The sequence below is a fragment of the Mustela nigripes genome, chromosome 3 (genome assembly GCF_022355385.1).
Source record: "Mustela nigripes isolate SB6536 chromosome 3, MUSNIG.SB6536, whole genome shotgun sequence".
Classification (NCBI taxonomy): Eukaryota; Metazoa; Chordata; class Mammalia; order Carnivora; family Mustelidae; genus Mustela; species Mustela nigripes.
This window is the reverse complement of record NC_081559.1, coordinates 186,651,772-186,673,474: the sequence shown is the minus strand read 5'-3', so window position 1 is coordinate 186,673,474 and position 21,703 is coordinate 186,651,772. Positions and strand designations below refer to the sequence as shown.

The 21,703-nt window shown below is 43.3% G+C and overlaps 1 protein-coding gene across 2 annotated transcripts in view; it reads left to right on the top strand.

Moving 5' to 3' along the window:
- ASAP1 (ArfGAP with SH3 domain, ankyrin repeat and PH domain 1) overlaps window positions 1-21,703 on the top strand; it is a 349,235-nt gene that overhangs the window by 192,560 nt on the left and 134,972 nt on the right. For both annotated transcript variants that reach the window (XM_059395173.1, XM_059395172.1), the window contains exon 4: window positions 3,896-3,968. In XM_059395173.1, the coding sequence (XP_059251156.1) occupies window positions 3,896-3,968 (73 nt within the window). The remainder of the gene's footprint in view (window positions 1-3,895; window positions 3,969-21,703) is intronic.

The following is a 21,703-nucleotide window of genomic DNA, read 5'->3' as shown; positions in this document are numbered from 1 at the left end:
GATGCATTTATTTGTTAGTTCATCCCCCCCTTACACACACATGCGCTCTTTTGAGTTGAGTTCAACTTCAGATGCATACTTAGAAATGCAGGTCCGTATATTAACATTGGGAAATATAATACTTTCATAGCCTGTGTTATCTGCCTCTTTTCTCTTAGCCCTTATATAATTTTATGCATAGGACATTTGAAAGGCTGTCACTGCAGGTGTTGTTTGCCTGGCAGTTTGTAGCACATTTAGACGTGGGTTATTCTGGAGGGGACCCCCATCTGACTGAGCGACAGTGTTCGCTGCTTCTCTTCAACTGGGGCCTGTGGAAGGGCATTTCACTGGGCTCCTTTGTGCCAGTGGCCAAACGCTAGAGTGGAAAAAGAGAAGTGTGACCCATACCTAACTGTGACTCTGACTGTCAGATGCAGATGTTATTAATAACCTTTCAAAGTATGTATGTGAACTTCACACTGTGTTAATTTATAGATGAGTTGGTAAAAATTCAACATAAATTCTGAGACTTTTCCCCAGCGGGGAAAAAAAGGGGGTGGGAAGCAGATAGCTGGTCTCATAAAATGTTATGCCTAGAATCTTCCACATCTCTTTGCTCATTTGGACCCATTAACTCACTTAACTGTGCAGGACATTAAAGCCCACTCATTAATTTCTGTTTGAGTGGATCCATCTTTATGTGGTCATCATTCCCCAAAGCTGAATGGTAGGTTATTTTCTTCCAGAAGCAGGTCTTTTTTTTTCCTTTCTCAAAAATAGTGAAGCATTGGTAAGCTCCAGGGGGATCACGGGCACACACTCCTGCTACCGTGGTCAGCCATGTGGTCGAAAAAGCAGAGGCTGGCTCTTCTCTTCCTGGATTTGTGTCACTTGGCAAGCAAGCTGTTTTACTTCTCAAAAGTCTGGGGTTTTTGTCAGGGGAAAAAAAAAAAAAGGCAAGAATATGGATATAAAAATAATAAATGGGAGCTATTATTGGGATTGTTTTTTAAATGTCCTTCCCACAAAAGCAGTTTATCAAAAGAGAAACCCATTAAATTCAGTCTCTTAAAGGAATGCTTATTTGCACTTTATTTTAAGCGTTACTTTCTTTCCCTTGAATGCTCCTAACACCCTAAATGGCTTTTAATTTCTCATCTCGGATTTGTCTCTGAAAACACCCCCATTAAGATGGGGCTCTAGGTTTGGATCCAGTTCATCACAGACTTGGCGGAACGCAGAACGAGGTACCGGTGAGGAGGTCAGGGACCTGCGTTCAGAGTCCTGCCTGCAGTCCTGGCCAAGTTGAACTTTCTTTTTTCTTTTTTTTTTTTTCTTTTTTAATAATTTTTAAAAATTTTTAATTTATTTGGCAGAGAGAGATCAGAAGTAGGCAGAGAGGCAGGCAGAGAGAGAGAGGAGGAAGCAGGCTCCCTGCCGAGCAGAGAGCCCCATGCGGGTCTGGATCCCAGGACCCTGAGATCATGACCTGAGCTGAAGGCAGAGGCTTAACCCACTGAGCCACCCAGGCGCACCAAGTTGAACTTTCTAAACCTCTGTTTGCCTCATCTATACAATGAATTTAATAACAGTACTTCTGTCACAGGGTTTTTGTGAGAATCACATGAGGCTGTCTGTGTACACCTCAGCCCCCTTCGTGTCATACTACCATTTACTAAAATGTTGTTCTGTTCCCTCTTTTCTCTAAAGTACAGATCTCAACTCTTTGAAGTAATGAAGTAACTCAAACTCTGTCTCCCGTGAAGCTGCCTCGGGAGACACTATTTCCTCAAGTGTGGTGGGCGGTGCCAGGTGTTCTATGAGACAGTCACAGGCAGTAACCAGAGGACCATTTTATATAGTGAGAGAGACACAGTGATTTTAGGGTTTCTTCTGTTTATGGTAAGGATCTTGGTCTTCCACTTAGAAGAGTTATGGACAATGTAGAAGCTGTGAATGGGTTTAAAGGAAAATTTTAAATAGAAGCGCAGGTGGGACGTGGCTGTGACAAGTGTGTGGAGGTGGCATGTAAGCAGCGGGCACAGTGGAGACCGCGTCACTCTTGCCGTCCAAAAACCCAGTCTGACCTCAGCATCCCGTTAGATTTGAGATCCGATAGACGTTCATGTGAGATGTGACCTTACCCCCTTCAGGCTCTCTGATTTGGACACCTCAACTAATCTTTCCCTACCTCCCTTCCTCCCTCTCTACAAATATTCATGGACCATCTATCACATCTCCCTAGCTGCTGCTTTATGGAGTTTTCATAAAGAAGCTGTGCAAAGAGAGAAGACACTGAAAGCATACGTATCTCCCCTGCTTGGAACATCTGCTCTAGGAGGCTTATGCCTGGTGTAGCCGGTGCTCCAAAAGCCTCCGTTCTCCTGTTATTCAGGACTGGTGTCGCCAGTGATAGAATCCCCACTTCAGCCAGCTCGGGGCTAGAGGAACGTACTGTCAGGTGCTCTCAGTCTGCAGGAAGGTTTGCAGGGACCTGGGCCTTGCATGCAGCTGGAGAGCAGGACTCCGATGCCACTGCTTGTGTCTGGTGCTGTGTGTATGGGCTGTCATTCTTACCGGCCAGATTGTTAGACGTAGCTGGAGACAGAACCTGTGGCGGGCCTCAGGCCATCCCCCAGAAAGTATCTGCACCTTGCGGTCCCTATTCCCAAAGCCAGAAGACCTGTGAGGAGCCTGAGCCCGGTGTAGGTCAGGTACCCGCCTTGCCAGCCAGCAGCATCCACAGGGGGAAAAGGCAAGCAGCCAGTTGAGCCACGGGTTTAGAGTGGCAGGAAGGACCATCGTGCAGGACAAGGGAGTGACCACTGCCTGCTCCCAACACATTTACCCTTTGGTCTCTGCATGCGACCTTCAGGGGTAGGACTTAACCCTCAGTGGTCTTCAGTTGTCTCCTCTGAAATTCTGAGGTGTAGATGATGTCACGGATGTGGGTGTACAATGAATGGTCTTAAATTCTATGTCAGAAGTTCCTTATTACTGCTGTTACTGCTCACGCCCAAATCTTGACACCCCATCCAGGGGTTCCCAGTCTCTGGATCTTTGACCCTCTGGGAAGCAGAGAAGGGTTTGAAGTTACTTTAAGAAGTTAGGTCAGCATGCCATATGTAGATCTATATTGCATACAACCCTTTTTAAATTTGATTTCGAATTGAAGTACACCTTCTGAGAAGAGTACGTATCCTAAGTGCCGGTCTTCATGAATAGAGCACAATTGTATATCCAGCCCCCGGGTGAAGAATCAGCAGTGACGGCCCCCTAGATCGTCCCCAACTTGCAGCGCAAGTAGATTGATGTAGATTATGTTTATTCTCCACCTAAGAAGTCATTTAAAAGCACTACCAGCATCATGGTAGCATTTTCCATGCTACCATGGTGTCCTTTCTCAGCAAACAGAATTTTAAAATACACCTGGCCTTATGTCATAATTTTCTTTTTAATGCTGAAAAGAATCTTCAGGTCACTCTTAGTACATGCTTTTAAATGTTTTCTTTCTGGCTGAAATTACCATCAGGTTCTCGTGAACATGTGACATTCATGACTTATACTTGCTAATGTCCCTTCCGAGGTGCCACCCTCGCCCAGTGAGAGAAGCAAATCTTACCCTCTCTTAAGTGTCTGGTATTTTCTTTCCCGTGCAGAGTTTGGGGTGGTAACTAACTGACCACCATGTTGTCAGTTTCACCCAACACTGAGCTTTGTGGGACGACTCTGCATTTACCCCCAAACAGGACTCCTCAGATACTGGGCACTTCCAGTCTCGGAAATGGTTCACTGTTCATAAATATGTCCGCTTGCTACCACTATGGTAATTCAACAAAATAAATGCCATTACGAATGAGTTTTAATTTGCCAAGTTTTCCAACATCCTTTCCCCACTGTTTTTGTCTTTTAGGCTCTAGACCAAGATAGAACAGCCTTGCAGAAAGTGAAGAAGTCTGTAAAAGCAATATATAATTCCGGTCAAGGTAAGTACTTACCAAGCAGAGCATGAATTATATATAATGTCTACTGTTTTCTCTGTTATCTTTAAGATGCTTGGTACAAAAGGAAAAATAAGTAGGTCAAAGAAATTCAGCTTTTCTCTTTTTTCTCCATTGTGCAGCATCTCTTGTGTAGTTGGTCTGTTTGTAACTCAGTGGCCTGGGTAAGGCACATAAGGATCTTTCTCTCTGCCGTGTTACCTGTACACATTTGGAAATCAGTATTGGTGCTGGGCATGGGAATGAGAGAGAAGGGGAAAGGGTGAGGTTGAACTGAGACCTGGAGGGACCTGCCATCCAGAGTCTATTCTTGTGGCTGAGGGCGTGCCTGGTAACCTGTGTCACTGAATGTTTCAGCGGCATCGGCATCGTGAGACGGTTGTCTTCTTGGCAACAAAAGTATGTTTTCTGGGGATAAGAAGAAGTAAACCTAGTTAAGATAAATAATGGCTAACCACAAGAAACGGTAGGTTCTGTCGCCCCAGGGAAGAAGAGAGGCTTGGAAATGTAAAATGAGTTTCACGGTCTCTGACTCACATCTTTTGGTATCCTTGCTGTACGCCCTACAAGCTCACTTACCCGAGATAAGGTCTGAGAAAGCAGTAGTCATAGCCTGACAAAGCCCCGGGGGATAGCAGCAGGAGTCTGACGGAAAGGGCACAGGCTTTGAAGTTGGACCTGTGTGGCTTTGTACCCTCACCCTGCCCCTTAGGAGCAATGTGACCTTAAGCTGGTTACTTCACTTTTTTGAACCTCCATCCTCTCTGTATAGCACAGATTGTGGTATTACTGTTGCTGAGGGGAGTTAATGAACTAATATCTGTAAAGAGCCTATCACCTCAGGAGAGTTCAGTAAATGCCATACATTCATATTTTATATAAATTTTATATTTTATTTATATTCATACTCCTAATTGTCATAAAATTTTGGAGTTGAAAGGAACATTGGTGGGTCAGTGGGTTAAAGCCTCTGCCTTCGGCTCAGGTCATGATCTCAGGGTCCTGGGATCGAGCCCCACATGGGGCTCTCTGCTCGGCGGGGAGCCTGCTTCCTCCTCTCTCTCTGCCTGCTTGTGATCTCTGTCAAATAAATAAAATATTTTAAAAAAAGAAAAAAGAAAAAAGATTGAGCTTCAGATACTTTATGGATCTCTCCTCCTTATCAGAGCTGGGAATCAGTAGTCTCAATAAGCTGGAAACCTAACTGTCAGTGTCTTCTTCAAAGCCCTTGGGCCTAATTGGTAACCCATTCCGCATCATGGGTTCTTGATACCTCTCTGGTTTCTTTATATCCAAGAACACACTAACTTCTAATTAAGATGGATAATTAGTTGATTGCCTGCTTATGTAGTGATGTTTTAAATGTTTAGGTATTTCGAATGTGTTAAGTCTTGGCCTAAATTATATAACTTCTCCCTTAGCTTTATTTTAATTTACTCCCAAAGTATGGTAGTCCCTATCTAGATATTTGCAATTTGGAGAGAGGTGGGTGGAGCATAAAACTAGGAGGTGGCAAGAGGGAAAGCTTCTGAGGTGCTGATACTGTTCTGTCTCTTGATTTGGGGATGATTACATAATTAAGTCTTTTTTTGATAATTCATCAAATGCTACACTTAAGATTGATGTACCTTTTTATGTGGATGCAGTTATACTGTCCATCAGTGAAAGTATGTTTAAAATTTATTTACAAGTGGCTTTATTGAAGCATTGATTGTGATCATCCAGATCTGTTTTGGAAAAACAAAAAACGGGCACCTGGGTGGCTCAGTGGGTTAATAAGCCTCTGCCTTCGGCTCAGGTCATGATCTCAGGATTCTGGGATCCAGCCCCACATGGGGCTCTGCTCAGTGGGGAGCCTGCTTCCCCCTCTCTCTCTGCCTGCCTCTCTGCCTATTTGTGATCTCTCTTTCTCTAAAATTAATTAATTAATTAATCAATTTTTTAAAAACCAAAAACAATGGGGATTTTTAAAATAATAATAGATCTATTTAATAAAGTACAGCTTTTATGAAAAGTAAACAGTGTAGATCACTGACTTCACTGCTGCTTGTTAAAGTTAAGCAAATTACTTAACTTCTGTGAATCTTAAATTGCCTCACCATGAAATGAGAAAATAATATCTAATTTGCAGAGTATCATATGGATAAATGAGGTAACATTTAAGGCCACTTAACAGACTTCCTGCCACATGACAGGTGCTTCACACATGGAAAGAATGACAGCTAGATCAGTGGCATGGGTTTCTTCTCTGTGTTAATTCAGTCTTCTGCAAATAGCACTGGACCAGCCCAGTTTTCTAAAGAGCTTAATGAGCCATTAGCTGCCTTGGGAATGAGTGTCAGTTCTCCATAATGTTACAGTTTAGGCTTGAGGCTCTCAGTTTATGAGCCACAGAAGAGAGACCTCTGATTTGCAGCTGTGAGTGGCTGGCTGTATTATTTATCCTGCTGGTAGCTCCACGTAATTCCTTTTCCTCCCCTCAGAGTCTTTGCTCAAGACGCATCCCGTCTCTGTCCCGCAGTGGCCACAGTCACGTCATTCAGTTGCTCACACAAAGTCTCTTCTACTTGGTAGGGATGTGCTTCATCTGTTTAAAGGGCTTCCTTGGTCACCTCTGTCCTGGCATGGCAGGAGAGAGAGGCTGTCCCTGTACATGCGAAAGATAGTTCAAGGAACTTGTGCGATTTGGTTGCCTTTTCCTCCATGAGATTGTTCTTGCCTGGTGGATGGGGCGCACACCTGGCTGAGTAGTGACCACTGCCACCCCTAGCCGGGTTAGGGTTCTCCTGTATGCTTTGCCTTAGGTCTCTACTGTCTAATAGAGTAGCTTCTAGTCACATAATGGCTTTTTAAATTTAATTAAAATCAAATCAGGTGGAAAACCACGTCCCCCAATCTCAGTGGTCACATTTTGAGTGCTCAGTAGCCACGTGTGACTGGCCGCTTTGGCATGGGACAGCACAGACCCAGGGCATTTCTATTATCACGGGAAATCATTTTGCTGCTGTATGAGAACATATATCCCATTGTATTGTAACTGGTGACTATTCTCTCTGGCCTTAGGCCAGCAAGTGTCAACCCTGACTTTTCAATAGAATCACCTAAGAACACTTAAAACATGAACACAGGGGTCCCTCAGGCCCACCTGCAAAGAGGTCTTCTAGAGTGAGACCTGGGTATTGGGATTATAATAAAATGACTCCCCAGGTGATACGCAGCTAAATCTGAGAACTGCTGCACTGGCCCATGACCCATTTGATGCGGGCTGTTACTGTGTCTTTTACATTTATATCTTATGTATCTGTCACCGTAGTTTATTAATTCAATAAGTATTTATTGAGCATGTTAACATGATACCATTCTGGGGGTTGAGTATATTAGACAAATCAGACAGAATCTCTGCCTTCATGAATTTTACAGCTCAGTGGGAGAGATGGCTGTTAGATCACCAACCCAGAAAGGATTTAGGTTAGGTTTTTGGTTTTTTGTTTTGCTTTGTTTTGTTTTGTTTTGTTTTTTATTTGACAGAGAGAGGGAGAGAACACAAGCAGGCGGAGTAGAAGGCAGAGGGAGAGGGAGAAGCAGGCTACCTACTGAGTTAGGATCCTGACACGGAGCTCAATCCCAGGACCCTGGGATCATGACCTGAGCCAAAGGTAGTTGCTTAACCAACTGAGACACCCAGGTGGCCCCCCAGAAGGGATTTATACTTTATACGCTGCAGAGCTTCCCAAGAGGGATCTGATACAGTGTGAAAGGGTGCTGAGTGGAACACCTCTCAGAGGATGTGGTGTTCATTGGGTGTTGACTGTACTAAGCTTAGCGGAACAGACCTCTGAGGTAGGTCCACTATCACCCCCAGATTATAGATGGTGAGGCTGAAGCTTCACGAGCCAAGCGAACTTCTGCAACAGTAGTGGAGCTCGACTCCAGCTTTGTACTCTACCTGTCTTCTACCTGCCCTGTATTGGGGGCTCAACAGATGTGCAGTGCGTAGCTATATGGCGGCTGGATAGGTCCCTGAGAAGCTCTCCGTGAATGGCTGTTCAGTGTTTAATCGTGACTGCTTGTGAATGAATTGGTTCAATGTAGCTTCCCAGCAGTGTAATCCTGGGATGACTTCGGTGGTTCCTAGAGAAGGGGCCACACCGGTTATCGTGCCCATGGCTTGGAAGGGCCGGTGGTGGGGTGGGTGGGGACAGACCTCACAGACTGCAGGGACCTGATGGGGTTTCCGCCATCACCAATGAGTATAGTTTGTGTGGGCAGCACTGTGACATTTAATTCTTAAAAAATAGATGAGTAAAACAGTGATGTTACCGATCTTTCCATGATACATGCTCAGTGGAATCTGGGTTATTCCCGTCCAAGAGCTTTTGGCCTCATCCCGAAAAGCCACAGAGGCTGAACCCTGGTATTTGTTTTCCACTGTGTTTTCATAATTTTCTTGTTTTCTCACAGTGCTTAAGTGACACAAAACGCATGTGATAAACTTTTTTTTTTTTTTTTTTTTTTTTTTTAGATTTTATTTATTATTTATTTGACAGAGAGAGAAATCACAAGTAGGCGGAGAGTCAGGCAGAGAGAGAGAGAGAAGCAGGCTCCCGCTGAGCAAAGAGCCCGATGCGGGGCTCGATCCCAGGACACTGAGATCATGACCTGAGCCGAAGGCAGCGGCTTAATCCACTGAGCCACCCAGGCGCCCCGCATGTGATAAACTTTAAAGTTCTAAGAAGGATTTCTGTATTTCTGGTTTGAGATGACCAGCCAGCCTACCACCACCTACCCCACCAGATGATTGGAACATTGTATTTATTTGAGAGCGAGTGAGTAAGAAAGTGCACACAAATGAGTGGGGGCAGAGAAACAGAGTCCCCACTGAGTGAGGAACCTGAGGTGGGACCCCATCCCAGGACCCTACAATCATGACCTGAGCCGAAGGCAAACTTTTAACCCATTGAGCCACCCAGGCACTCCCTACCAGATGATTTGAAAGACGGTTGAGAATGGTGAAGAGTCTTGCTTTTACAATGTATTTATTAGGATTACACATAAGCTTTATCAGTATGAATTGGAACATTGGTATGAATTGGAACAAAATTATTATTTTATAATAATAAAAAATTTTTATCAGAAAGACAAGTTATCTCCCCAGAAGCCCTTTAGATTGAAAATGGCTTGGGGATTTGTCTTTCTCTTATGCCCCTGTGTCACAAAAGAGGACATTCAGAAACAAAACAATTCTGTGAACTGCTTGGATTAATGGAAAATTTCCCAAGCTATTCAGCCTTCCTGTGTTGTTTCTATGTTTTGAAGTGTTGATGTTGCTAATCTGTGAAGTATATTGTCATTTAGAAAGTTTGCCACAGTGTGTGTGTCCCTCCTTCCTCCCCTCCCCCACTTCTCTGTTCCCTAATGGATGTTTAAAATAGTCAGTAGTTTCTTGAACACCAGAGATTTTAAAATATGTTGCAGTCTTTGACACTTTTTTCTTTCCAAAGACAGAACCTAATTCTCTCCTCCTGAAATGTTGCCAGACTTACTACCTTCCTCTTATGAACGGAATGTGATGGAAGTGATACCATGAGATTTCCAAGACCAGTTCATTAAAGAGATTACTTCCACCTGAGTCTCTCCAACCCCCCATCACTTTTTTTTAATTAAATAAAGGCATTGCCTATTTAAGGATTTTATTTATTTATTTGACAGAGATCTCAAGTAGATGGAGAAGCAGGCAGAGAGAGAGGGGGAAGCGGAGCAGAGAGCTGGATGTGGGGCTCGATTCCAGGACCCTGAGATCATGACCTGAGCCGAAGGCAGAGGCTTAACCCATTGAGCCACCCAGGTGCCCCGCCCTCCATCACTTTTCCTAGAGGAAGCCAGCCACCCTCTTTGAGAGGAGACGGGTGAACGACGACTGAAGTGACTGCCAGCTCCAGTTGCCTGCAGCCCTGGTGATTTGCCACCTTGAGCTTTGTACAGGACTCTGGCTCAAAGCCGTAGACAAGGGATTCATAAGATTTCTGCCCTTGCATACATGGGCGTATGCATGCAAATCCCAGGCTCAGTGGAAGTCAGTGTGAGTCTCTAGAGAAAGAGGAGCTCACTGCTTGTCAATGCTGTTAAAAAAGCAAAGTGAAACATACCATACTCTTTATAAAATGAAAGAGGCATGTATTTCCTAGTATGCATGGGTGCACCAGATTTGTTGTTCTGTCAATGATTTAGTTGAGTTGCATTTGTGAATCTTTTTGAACAGTTATATTATTACATCCACATAAACTTTTCCTTGGGAGTAAAGACCAAGGATATTCCTACTACTTGGTCTTTTCCTATGATAATTTTTTTTCCACAAATCCAGTGTGGATTTTATTATTAAATAGTGGCTTCCTTAAAATTCATGCCAAAATCTGTTTGGAATACATTTTAGCTTATTAGTAACACATGGTGCCCCTAGAAATACATAACATTGTTAGTCTGAAAGTTGGGACTCTCTAAATCCTTTAATTTTAGTGAATAAAAAAAAAAAAAACAACTGACAGTGGTATGTAATTTGATTGCAAGCATATGATATGGAAGTCTTATTTCCAAAATAGCACGCGATTGTCGTAAATAGTCTATAACTTTTCACATTACAGAAAAAAGCAGTTTCTCTTTGCCTTCCCCCTTTCGGTTTAGAATTATGGAGCGAGTACTTTTAGAAGAACATTTGTGTTTTCTAAAGCAAAATTAATGTGTGATGTTCGCCCCAGATTTTCATTTTGTTAATTTATCTATTTTAAGAAAGAGCCCAAAGTGTGTGACGAAATCTAAAGATTTTCCAGGTAAGGTGCTAAATTCATCAGTGGTAGGAAAGTGAATGGTTTTTTATCCAAGTAAGTTCATTTTAGCTCTTTTAGTTAAAATTTTGTCAAATTTAAAAGTTTAATAGGAAGAGAATTATGACCAAAATTGATAAATTAAGTTTGGTGTCTTACCATTGTATCATGTAATGGCATTTTTAGTCCTATAGTGTTCAGTGAGGAGAAAAAGGTTCCTAGAATATTAATAGAAAGATGTGGAGGCATAAAATGTCAAAAGGTATATACAAAAACAAAAAGCACCTGGTCTGTGTTTAGGAAATTTTATATATTTTTGCTGTTTTCCAAGTTTGTAGATTATGATCTGATTTTTTAAAAAAAATTTGAATTAAAGTAAACTTGTTAGTGAAGAAATAATTTTAAGCCCTCAGAAGTAGAAGACTTTAGATTGAAAGTGTAAATACCTTTTAGTGGTGGTAGTGATCTAAGCAAAGTCTAAATAAATGACTGGGCCTGCAACGCATTTTGCATTCGTGTGGGTCCGTCATTGCCCCTTAGGGGGTGAAGACAAAGTGAAATGACGAGTTCCTTCAGAATGGTCAAGGAAGGAAGTTTTTTCTAAAAGGAAGTATACTTATCCAGGAGAATATTACTCCTCAAATTGTGAAGGGATAAAATAAGGGGAATTTTAAAAACTGCATTTAGAAAATTGAAGTCTCTTTCTAGAGTAATGTTAGAGCTCTGGGCTGTTTAAGAAGTTCCAGTTTTCATATTCAAGCCATTGGCTGAAATACTCTGTTACTTAAAACCAGAGGCTCTCTGGGTGTTGGCGGGGTGGGGGATGGTGCACTGATCTTGTTGGCCTGGAATGAGGGCTCTCAACTTTAAAATGAGTTAATTTTTTTATGATGTATGCACTCATCTTATGGAAGCATTCTTCATAAGAAATTAAGTCTTTTTTTTTTTTTTAAGTTGTTTTTTTGTTTTTTTTTTTAAATTGTCAGAGAGGGAGAGAGCATGACTGGGGGCTAGGGAAGGAGCAGTAGGCAGAGAGAGAAGCAGGCACCCCGCTGAGCAAGGAGCCTGGTACCTGATGTGGGGCTTGATCCCAGGGTCCTGGGATCGTGACCTGAGAGCTGAAGGCAGACATAACTGACTGAGCCACCCAGGCGTCCCCAAAAATTAAGTCATTAATAAAATTGGGAGTGCTCATTCAACAACCATTACCTTGGGTTTCTCTTAAAGCCTCAAGATGAAGAGCAAAAATACTTGGTTTAAGGTAAATATTAAAACATGTCTTCTTGATAGTCCAGATTTTGTAGAAATAATGAATTACATGGGGCACGTGGGTGGCTCAGTAGGTGAAGCATCTGCCTTCAGCTCAGGTTATGATCTCAGGGTCCTGGAAGCAAGCCCCACATCAGGCTCTCTGCTCAGCAAGGAGTCTGCTTCTCCCTCACCTTCTGCCTGATGCTACCCCTGCTGTGCTTTCTCTCTCTGTGTCAAATAAAATCTTTAAAAAATTTTTAGAGATGATAAATTACTACCGACCCTTGTGGAATGCCTACTATGTGCCAGGTGCCTCATACACATTTATCACATCACGTCATTGTCTCAGCGGTCTTGTATGCAAGACAGTATTACCCCCACTTTCAGGGTTTAAATCACTTACACAGCTATTAAGTTTAAATTTAAACTGGTTTAAATTATTTACACAGCTAGTAAGTAGCTACAAGGTTTGAAACATAGGTCTCTGTGATCTTAAGGCTGCTGAGGCAGAATTGTCAGTATTTTTGCTTGTCCCTCTCCCTCTGTCCCTCCCCCCAGCTCGTATGTGCTCTCCCTCCCTCTGAAATAAGCAAATAAAGCCTTATAAATAAACATGCATACATACACACACACAAACTGGAGCAGGCACAGACTAACCGCACAGTGTGTCTCCACCCTCACTCCTGTTACCAGGTGCTCTGTAACTGGCATAGTTTATGAACAAACAGTGAAGCCCACAAACCACGTATTCTCTGACAGAGACCGCAGTGCCTCCCCCACAGCCTTAGCTGTGGACGTGTGGATGTTGTGGAATAGGTCACACAGATTTGGGATGGAATACTGGCTTAGCCCGGGGCAGGTGGCTGGGAGCACTTTGTCGGAGAATACTTTGAGTCGTTGTTTCTTCATTTCTGCCGGTGGAAAAATAGTTTCCACCTCATGGGACGGTTGTGAAGCCTCACTCAGGTAGTGTAGGCACCTATCGTGTCAGTGATGAGTGCTTCATCTTGCTCAACTCGAAGCTTTTGGAGATGGAGATTCAGAACAAACCTAGTTTGTCATCTTCGATCCACCACCACACAGATGTGTGTACGGTGCTTCTTACCCCCACTCCGCCTTGTTGGGAATGTTGGGAAGAGCATACTAAAAACATTTAATATGATGCTGGGGGACCCCTGGGTGGCTCAGTGGGTTAAGCAGCTGCCTTCCGCTCAGGTCATGATCCCAACGTCCTGGGATCGAGTCCCACATCGGGCTCCTTGCTCGGCAGGGAGCCTGCTTCTCCCTCTGCCTCTGCCTGCCATTCTGTCTGCCTGTGCTCGCTCTCTCTCCCTCTCTCTGACAAATAAATAAAATCTTAAAAAAAAAAACATTTAATATGATGCTGGGATATAATAATCATCCGTGGTATTGAGTATAATTACAGCTGGTTGCAAAAATTCAGTCAACACTAGAAAAATTTTAGTCAGTATGTCTTCAAATTATTTATTCTTACATTCTTCCTTCTTTTTCTCTCTCGGATTCGAGTTGCATTTATGTCAGACTACTTGATATTCTCCCCCAGGCCATTGAGATTTTATTTTTAATCTTTAAACTCCTTGTGTTTCCGTTTGGATAATTTCTGCTTTCCTGTTTCCAAGTCTCCTGCTCATTTCTTCCTCAGAATCCGGTCTGCCATTAGTCTTATCCAGTTAATTTTTATTTCAGATACTGTATTCTTTTAGTTCTTGAATTTTCATTTGGTCCTTTTTCAAAACTTCTGTCTTTTCTGAAGTTCTTCATCTCTTCACCCATTTTATGCATCTTTTCCAATAGATACCTGAACATATTTGTAATATTTATTTTGAAGTCCAACAACTAAGTTGTCTCTGCTTCTGTTTCTTTTGACTGGGTTCTTCTCTTTTAGTTTTTGATTACATTTTTCTGTTTCTTTGCATGTCTAGTAATTTCTGTCTGCATGGTAGACATTTGAATTGTATGACATAGAGACTCTGGATTCTTTTGTCTTCCTGTGAAGTGTGTGGTGTTTTATTCTAGTACATGGTCAGATTTCTGATGATGACCATCACCTTGATCTTAGGGTAAGTTTATTTTAGTTTTGCTCATAGTCCCAGGATATAGCCCTTAGTCCTGCAGCACGTCCATACTCCTACAGCACAGTCCATCTCGGCTTTCAGCCCAGAATGTTTACCAAACCCTGCTAACTCTGTGGGATTTGAATTCCAGACTCTTCTCAGCATTGGGAAGTTGCTGGAATCTGCTTAGCTCTTTACATGTTGCTTTCTGCTGGGCTTCTTGAAGTCTGCTGTTCAGGTCAGCCAAGGACTGGAATTGAGGGTTTCCTTTTCTATGACTTCTTCCTTTCTGAGATATTACCCCTCAATTTCCAGCTGCTGAAATAGTCCCAGACCTGACCTCTGATGCCTCAGCTGAGTAAAATGCCACTTTCTGCTTGAGCTCTGGTCTCCTTGCCCAGCATGGACCGAAGTCTGCCCTTAGGAGAAAAGCCAGTTATGGTTTTTTTCTTCTCTGGTGTGGTTTACTTCTTTGAAGGGTGATATCCTCCTCTGTTTCTATCTGCTTTTGTTTGCTCTCTAGTGGCTTTGAGTGGTTGTTTTGTATGTTTTGTCCATCATTCATATTTGTAATAAACAGGAACATTAGTCTGGTACAAGTCACTATGTCAAATTATCAATTGCCAATCTTTATGTATGAGTAATTCATTTATTAAGATATAAGGGATTGACAAAACATTCTTGACTCACACAGAGGTATTTTGTCATAGTTAGACTTATAATGTATGACAGTATATTAAAGTGACTTAGAGAGAGGTATGTCTTCGGCTCAGGTTTTGGATCACAAATACTTGAATATAGAAAACAGATACTTTGTTTATTCAGTCAAAACTGTTTACAGAATAGAGGAGAGGTGTGTAGCTGATTAAACCATAGGATGAGCAGTGATCCTTTGCCTCCATTCTTGAACTTAATGGTTTATTGTAAACTAAGTGTATTTACCTTATAGTCATACTTCGAAGTGCGTTTTACAGTCTGCGTGTATGGGAAGGGCACCTGGGTGGCTCGGTTAAGCATCCAACTCTTGATCTAAGGTCAGGTCTTGACCTCCAAGTTATAAATTTAAGACCCACCTTGGGCTCCACACTGGTCATGGAGCCGCCTTTAAAAAAAAAGGGGCAAGGGCGCCTGGGTGGTTCAGTTGTTGAAGCATCTGCCTTCGGCTCAGGTCAGGATCACAGGGTCCCGGGATCAAGCCCCACATTGGGCCTGAGCAGGGAACCTGCTTCTCCCTTTCCCCTGGATTGTGTTCCTTCTTTCAATGTCTCTCTCTCCGTCAAATAGATAAATAAAATCTTAAAAAAAAACAAAGCAAAGCAAAACAAAAACTCTGGGCTCTCAGCTCAGCTGGGAGTCTGCTTGAGATTCTCTTTCTCCCTCTGCCCCTCCCTCCATACTTCCACATCCTTGCTCTCTCTGTCTCTCTAGCATAAATAAATCTTTAAAAAGATAAAAAATGAAGCCTCCGCATATGAGAAATAACCCATGGAGTCAAAATAAACCTTGAAAATTTTTGTATGGCTAATGAAGTACTCTTGAAATATAACTCATTTGGTGTTTTTACATAGTATTGGCGTTCTTTTCGGAACCATGGTATTTAAAACACACACACATACCACACCCCACATACATAGTCTTTCACGCAGTTACCCTTAACTCAGGGGAAGCTCCCCCTGTGAACAGGTGAGGAAAGGGCAGACGGTACCCTCCCTCCTGCTCCCAGACTGCTCTTGCATCGTTGAGCAGGATGGGAAGGCGCATGTCTGTTTACACAGTTTTTGCTCCCTCTTTGCCTTGTTCTTCCAAATTCACAAAATGTCTCACAAATTAAAGGCACAGCTATGTGATACCATGTGGCTTTTGGTCCTTCCCAACTACTCCTTTGTACTGTTTCCATAAAGATTCAGTTTAGTGACTATCTAGTTTTCTTGTTGGACCACCCCTTTCTGCCTTGAGCAGACCCTCCCTGACAGTTACAGCCAAGATTCTGCGGCCGGCCTCTATCTTTCTGCCTTAGTCCAAGGCACATTTTTTTTTTTTTAAAGATTTTATTTATTTATTTGACAGAGAGAAATCACAGGTAAGCAGAGAGGCAGGCAGAGAGAGGAGGAAGCAGGCACCCCGCCGAGCAGAGAGCCCGATGCGGGGCTCAATCTCAGGACCCTGGGATCATGACCTGAGCCGAAAGCAGAGGCTTTAACCCACTGAGCCACCCAGCCGCCCCAGTCCAAGGCACATTTGACCACGTTCTTGGATGATTTATGTCTCATCAGACTGGGGTTGTGCTTCCCTGTATAATGACCTTGCAGCTAAACTATAGCGAAGTCTGGAGGAATGACAGGGTCTCCCATTTTATTTCGTGTGTGGTTTCTCCCTCAGTTTGCTTAAATTCTGCCTCTCTCACACATGCTGCTTGACCACGTGGAGTCTCCCCTGTGAGGCAGACCCACCACAGCTCTTTTCAAAGAAAGCCCCATCTTAAGGCAGCCATGCTCTGGGATAATGAAGTGGTCGTGCATGTGTTGGATTCCATTTGTGGTTTGGATGTGGACGTGAATTTTAAAGTGTCTGTCTCTAGGACTAGAAGTACTTTCCAGCTGACTCTTTAGCCAGGAAGATAACTATTTATTGATTTTTCTGACGCCCTGCTTAGGTATGGAAATCAAGCAAGTTGTTATTGATTCTGAAGTGTTTTTCATAAATAATCAGTGCCTTAAGACGGAGTGATTGGAGGGTTGATGGAGGATGACTTGCGTGGCCAGTTTGTCACCTGCGTGCAACAGGGTGTTCTCGGATCTTCCATGTCTCTGAAAATGGATCGAACTTCTCCTTTTTCTTGTTGGAGGATTGCAGGAGGCTTGCACTCTGGAACACTTGGGGCTGGGTTTTTGTTGTTGTTTTTTCTTAATGGCATTTTCTATTTGTTTTCTCATTGTGGAAATATAGTTTATATTAACATGGTTGCATTAGAAAATACAAGTGAAAGAAGAAAATGCTTTTTAGCCGCATTTCGTGTTTTTTTTTTTTCTTTTTAAGATTTTATTTATTTATTTGACAGACAGAGATCACAAGTAGGCAGAGAGGCAGCAGAGAGAGGAAGGGAAGCAGGCTCCCTGCTGAGCAGAGAGCCCAATGTGGCGGTCCATCCCAGGACCCTGAGATCATGACCTAATCCGAAGGCAGAGGCTTAACCCACTGAGCCACCCAGGTGCCCCAGCCGCATTTCGTTCTTAAACTCCTTTTCATTGCGTGGATCCTGAATCATACATGGTGGTTCCTAGGTGGCAGCGGGCACATTTGTATGCTCTGCCGTCCTTGTTCTCTTGCTTGCCCACACTCGGGGTGATGCCTTTTCCAGGAGCCCTGGGGTAGAGACGCCTGTATTGCTGCAGTGTTTGGGGTGTTGTATGCTGCCTGCACAGGGAGGAGCAGGGGAGGCCTTCTGAAGGAGCACTGGCTCCCAGGCCACAGCACGGGGGTGTGATCTCCACTCTGGCTGTGAGAAGCTGAGTGTTCCTTATTAAGTCCTTTCATTTCTCCAGACCTCTGTTTTCTTCTCTGTGAGAAAGAGAAGATGATCCCTACCTTATCTATTGATGAAGTAGTTAGTGCTTATGAAATGAGAGAAAGATTCTTTTGCAGTCTGTAAGGCACTGCGTATACCCTAAGGGGAGCCCGTGGGGTCCAATAAAGAGTGCCTTTTTCAGGGGCACTTGGGTGGCTCTGTTGGTTGAGCATCCGACTCTTGATTTTGGCTCAGGTCGTGATCTCGGGGTCATGAGATGGAGCCTCACATCGGGCTCCACGCTCAGTGCGGAGTCTGCTCATCCTTCTCCCTCTACTCCTCCCCCTGCTCACACTGCCTCTCTCAAATAAATAAATGAGTCTTAAACAAAACAAAACAAAAGGCCTTTCTCCAGACACCAAAACCAGAGAGGCCTGCTTGCACGTTTCTGTCTCTTTTCTACATGTGTGCTTTTGCCTTCCCTCGGACTCTCGACTCTGCACTAATCGAGGGCAAGAAGCCCTGTCTTTAGATTCAGCTGACTTTCCTCCCTGATCCTTAATATTCTGGGGTCATCGATCCCTTTACAGTTGGAGAACAACAGACCCCCTCTGAATTATTAAAAACTTGAAAGGCAGAGTTTTTCAGTTAATTTTAGGAGGTTTTAGGAGCCCTAAAGTTGAGGTCAGAAGCATTGATTAATTCAAATAGTACCTTAGTATGTAGAATATGCATATAACATATACAGTAATGAAAAAAATGTTTTTAAAAATAAATATTGGAAATGTATGCTTTGAAACATTTTATTAACAGGTGTAGCTGATCACAAATAGTCTGGAGAGCACCGGTCTAGAGACACCTGTGCGGTCAGGTGGTCAGGTCCTATCCTAGCCTCCCTCATCTTCCAGGACATGGACCCAGTGAACTTTCAGTTAATCTCGAATTATTTAACACATAATTTTTAACCCAAGAAGCTGAAGCTCAGAAGGAGTGAGGCTGCAAACTTAAAGACCTACATAACCTTTCTATCACAGGGTAGGTGCTTAATGTAAGTTTGTGGATTAATTGTGAAATGTGGGGCCATATTTTTGATTTACACCTATTTACGAAAAGCTCAGCTCCTTCAGATGGTGGGCAGTCAGCTGTAGAAGGCACAAATAGGAGAGGAATGGTTGTCTTCTTCCTAGCTTTTCTTCGGGGGCAGATCTCAAAGCATGAACATTACCCAGAGAGAGAGCCATGAGCAAAGCCGTGTGATGTGGATTTTATCTGGCAGTTAGGAGGCCTGCGTGAGAGGGCATTGCTGCCCCTGCTGTAAGGGAGTGATGCTCAAGTGCCGTTTAAATGCTGAGTAATAGCCTTGTGGAACTCTGCGGGCATCTTGTCTTGGGGCTCTGCTAGTTAATGGATTTGTCCGTTGTTGCGGAAATGGGAGTTTGCACTCTGAGTTTCCAGATAACACCCTTGGGGCTGGAGCAGATTCTTGCAGAGGCTTGGCTAGAATTTTGAAAGAACAAATCCAAATTCAAAATGACCTTGAAAAATCAGAGGAATGAGTCGTCCCGAGTGGCATGGAGAAAGGCAATTAAAAAAAATCCTTTCTGCCTTTAAAGATGTTGCTTTTAATCTTAGTAAGTATGTACCGAGTGATGGTGGGAAAAGAGGAGGAAATAGGGGCCCAGGGAAGTGAAGCAACTTGCTTATAACCCGGGGGCAGAGGCAGAGGGACAAGCAGAACCCCACTGAACAGGGACCCCAACGTGGGGCTGGAACCCAGGACCCTGGCTGGGTTCATGACCTGAGCTGAAGACAGACACTTAACTGACGGAGCCAGTCAGGCACCCTAGCTCTTCATTCTTCACGGTGTTGCTCAGGTGTCCTCTCTTAGGAGACCTCACTGGCTATATCCAGATTTTGTCTGTGTGTTCATTTATTTATCAGGTACTACATGGTGCCTACAAGACACTGTGTTAAATAAGCAATATATTTTCATGCAGAGGAAAGAAAATAAAATGCATCGCTGTTGGGTAAAGTAAATACTCAAAAGAAAATAAAGCTAAACAAAATAGAAGGCTCAGGAACTTTGGTTAACGTTAAAATCCTTCCTCATGCTATATAAAAGAGATATATTAGGTTGAATTAAAGCTTTCAGTGTTTTGTTTGTTTGTTTGTTTGTTTGTTTGTTTTTAAATACTGTATCCTAGAAGATTTGGGAACATAAGCTAGGTGGGAATCCCAAAATCTTTTGGGTAAAGACTGGTATGTTTAACGACATGAAATGTAAAAAGTTCTTTGTGGCAAAGGACACCGTAAACCGAGTGAGGAGACAAATGGGAGAAAATGTTTGCAGCACACACGACAACAGATTGCTGTCCCTTCTGCAGGAAGTCTCCCTACAGATTGACGGGGAGAAAACAAGCAGTGGAAACCAACAGGCAGGAAAGGAAATGTGAATGGACAGTAAAATAGGCCAAATACTCGGGCTTACTGTATAGTCCAGTTCTTCACGTCCTTGTGGCAAGAATTAAGAACAGTAACATCTATGTGCTAGTCTGGCGTTAGGGAAACACACTCTTCTGTTCGTCTTGCTGTTGGGTCTGTGCATTCCTACCAACAGCCTCTTTGGGAACATAGCAGTAGTTAAAATTTGAAGCGTGCACCCTACCCCCTAACAATTCTATTTTTTTGAATATATCTTTTCAGAGATAAAGTGACAGCATGTAAGCACTTATGGATAGAAATATTTATTTCAGGGGCTCCTGGGTGGCTCAGTGGGTTAAGCCGCTGCCTTCGGCTCAGGTCATGATCTCGGGGTCCCGGGATCGAGTCCCGCATCGGGCTCTCTGCTCGGCAGGGAGCCTGCTTCTTCCTCTCTCTCTCTCTCTGCCTGCCTCCCTGCCTACTTGTGGTCTCTCTCTGTCAAATAAATAAATAAAATCTTTTAAAAAAAGAAATATTTATTGCAGTGTTGTCTTTGGTAGAAGACAATGTGAGAGTCTCTCAGGGAGCTAGTTCTCCAAATCATGGTGGAGTTTACTGTGGAATATAATGACAGTTAAAATAATGAATTAGGGGCACCTGGGTGGCTCAGTCAGTTAAACATCGGCCTTCGGCTCAGTCCTGATCTCTAGGGTCCTGGGATTGAGCCTTGCATTTGAGGAGCTGCTTCTCCTTCTCCCCCTCCCCTCCCACTGCCCACCACCTGCTCATGCACTCTCTCTCTTTCAAATAAATCTTTTAAAGAAAAAAAATCATATTTGGTAAGTAAGAAAAGGAGAAGAGACCCATTATATATGTATTTTTTTTAAGTATAGAGAAAGCTTTGCTGAAATTATTAATACATCACATTATTAACTTTGCTTATTTCAAGGAGGGTACTGGAGACCGGGAAAGGAAATGACCATTTTTATCTTTATATATTTCCGTCTTAGTGTACGAATTATTTTTGTAATTTTAAAAACAAATGGAATTAAAAATTTTGAAGGGCGCTTAGTGCGTCACAGTATGTATAGGCTCGTATAAAAGAATTTATCACTTCGCCCTCTATGCCAGCACTATAATTTATGACACATATTACATGGCTTTATTATCACAGTTATAGCTCATTGTATTTTATATGCCTGGCCCATGGCCAATACTCCGTATATTCCGAAGGAAGAAAAAAGGACTTGCTCCAGGAGACTTTATTACGTGCTTTGAGCGTCTGAGCACTGTTGGGAACTCAGACATTGCAAAAGGCTGAGGACCAAGTTAATGGCAAGCGTGCCTGGGAAGTTAAACTTACCTTTGATCTTGAATGAGTCAGGTTGAGGCTTGGGATTGTGACGGAGCAAGGTGGCCCAGAGAACCTGGGCGGTGGGGTCGGCGGGGGTGGGGGGGGGTGTTGTGAGGCTGCAGCGCAGGGATGCTTGTGCCCAGGCTGTGCTCCAGAGGAGTTCTCTGAGCTGGAGCCTGAGATGATAAACACAGTTGCGCTGGACTCTGGACCCAGAGGTGACTTAAATAGAGACACAGGGAGAGAAGCTGGGCTGCCAGGAGGAACTTCCTTTAACGTTAAAATCCTTCCTCGTG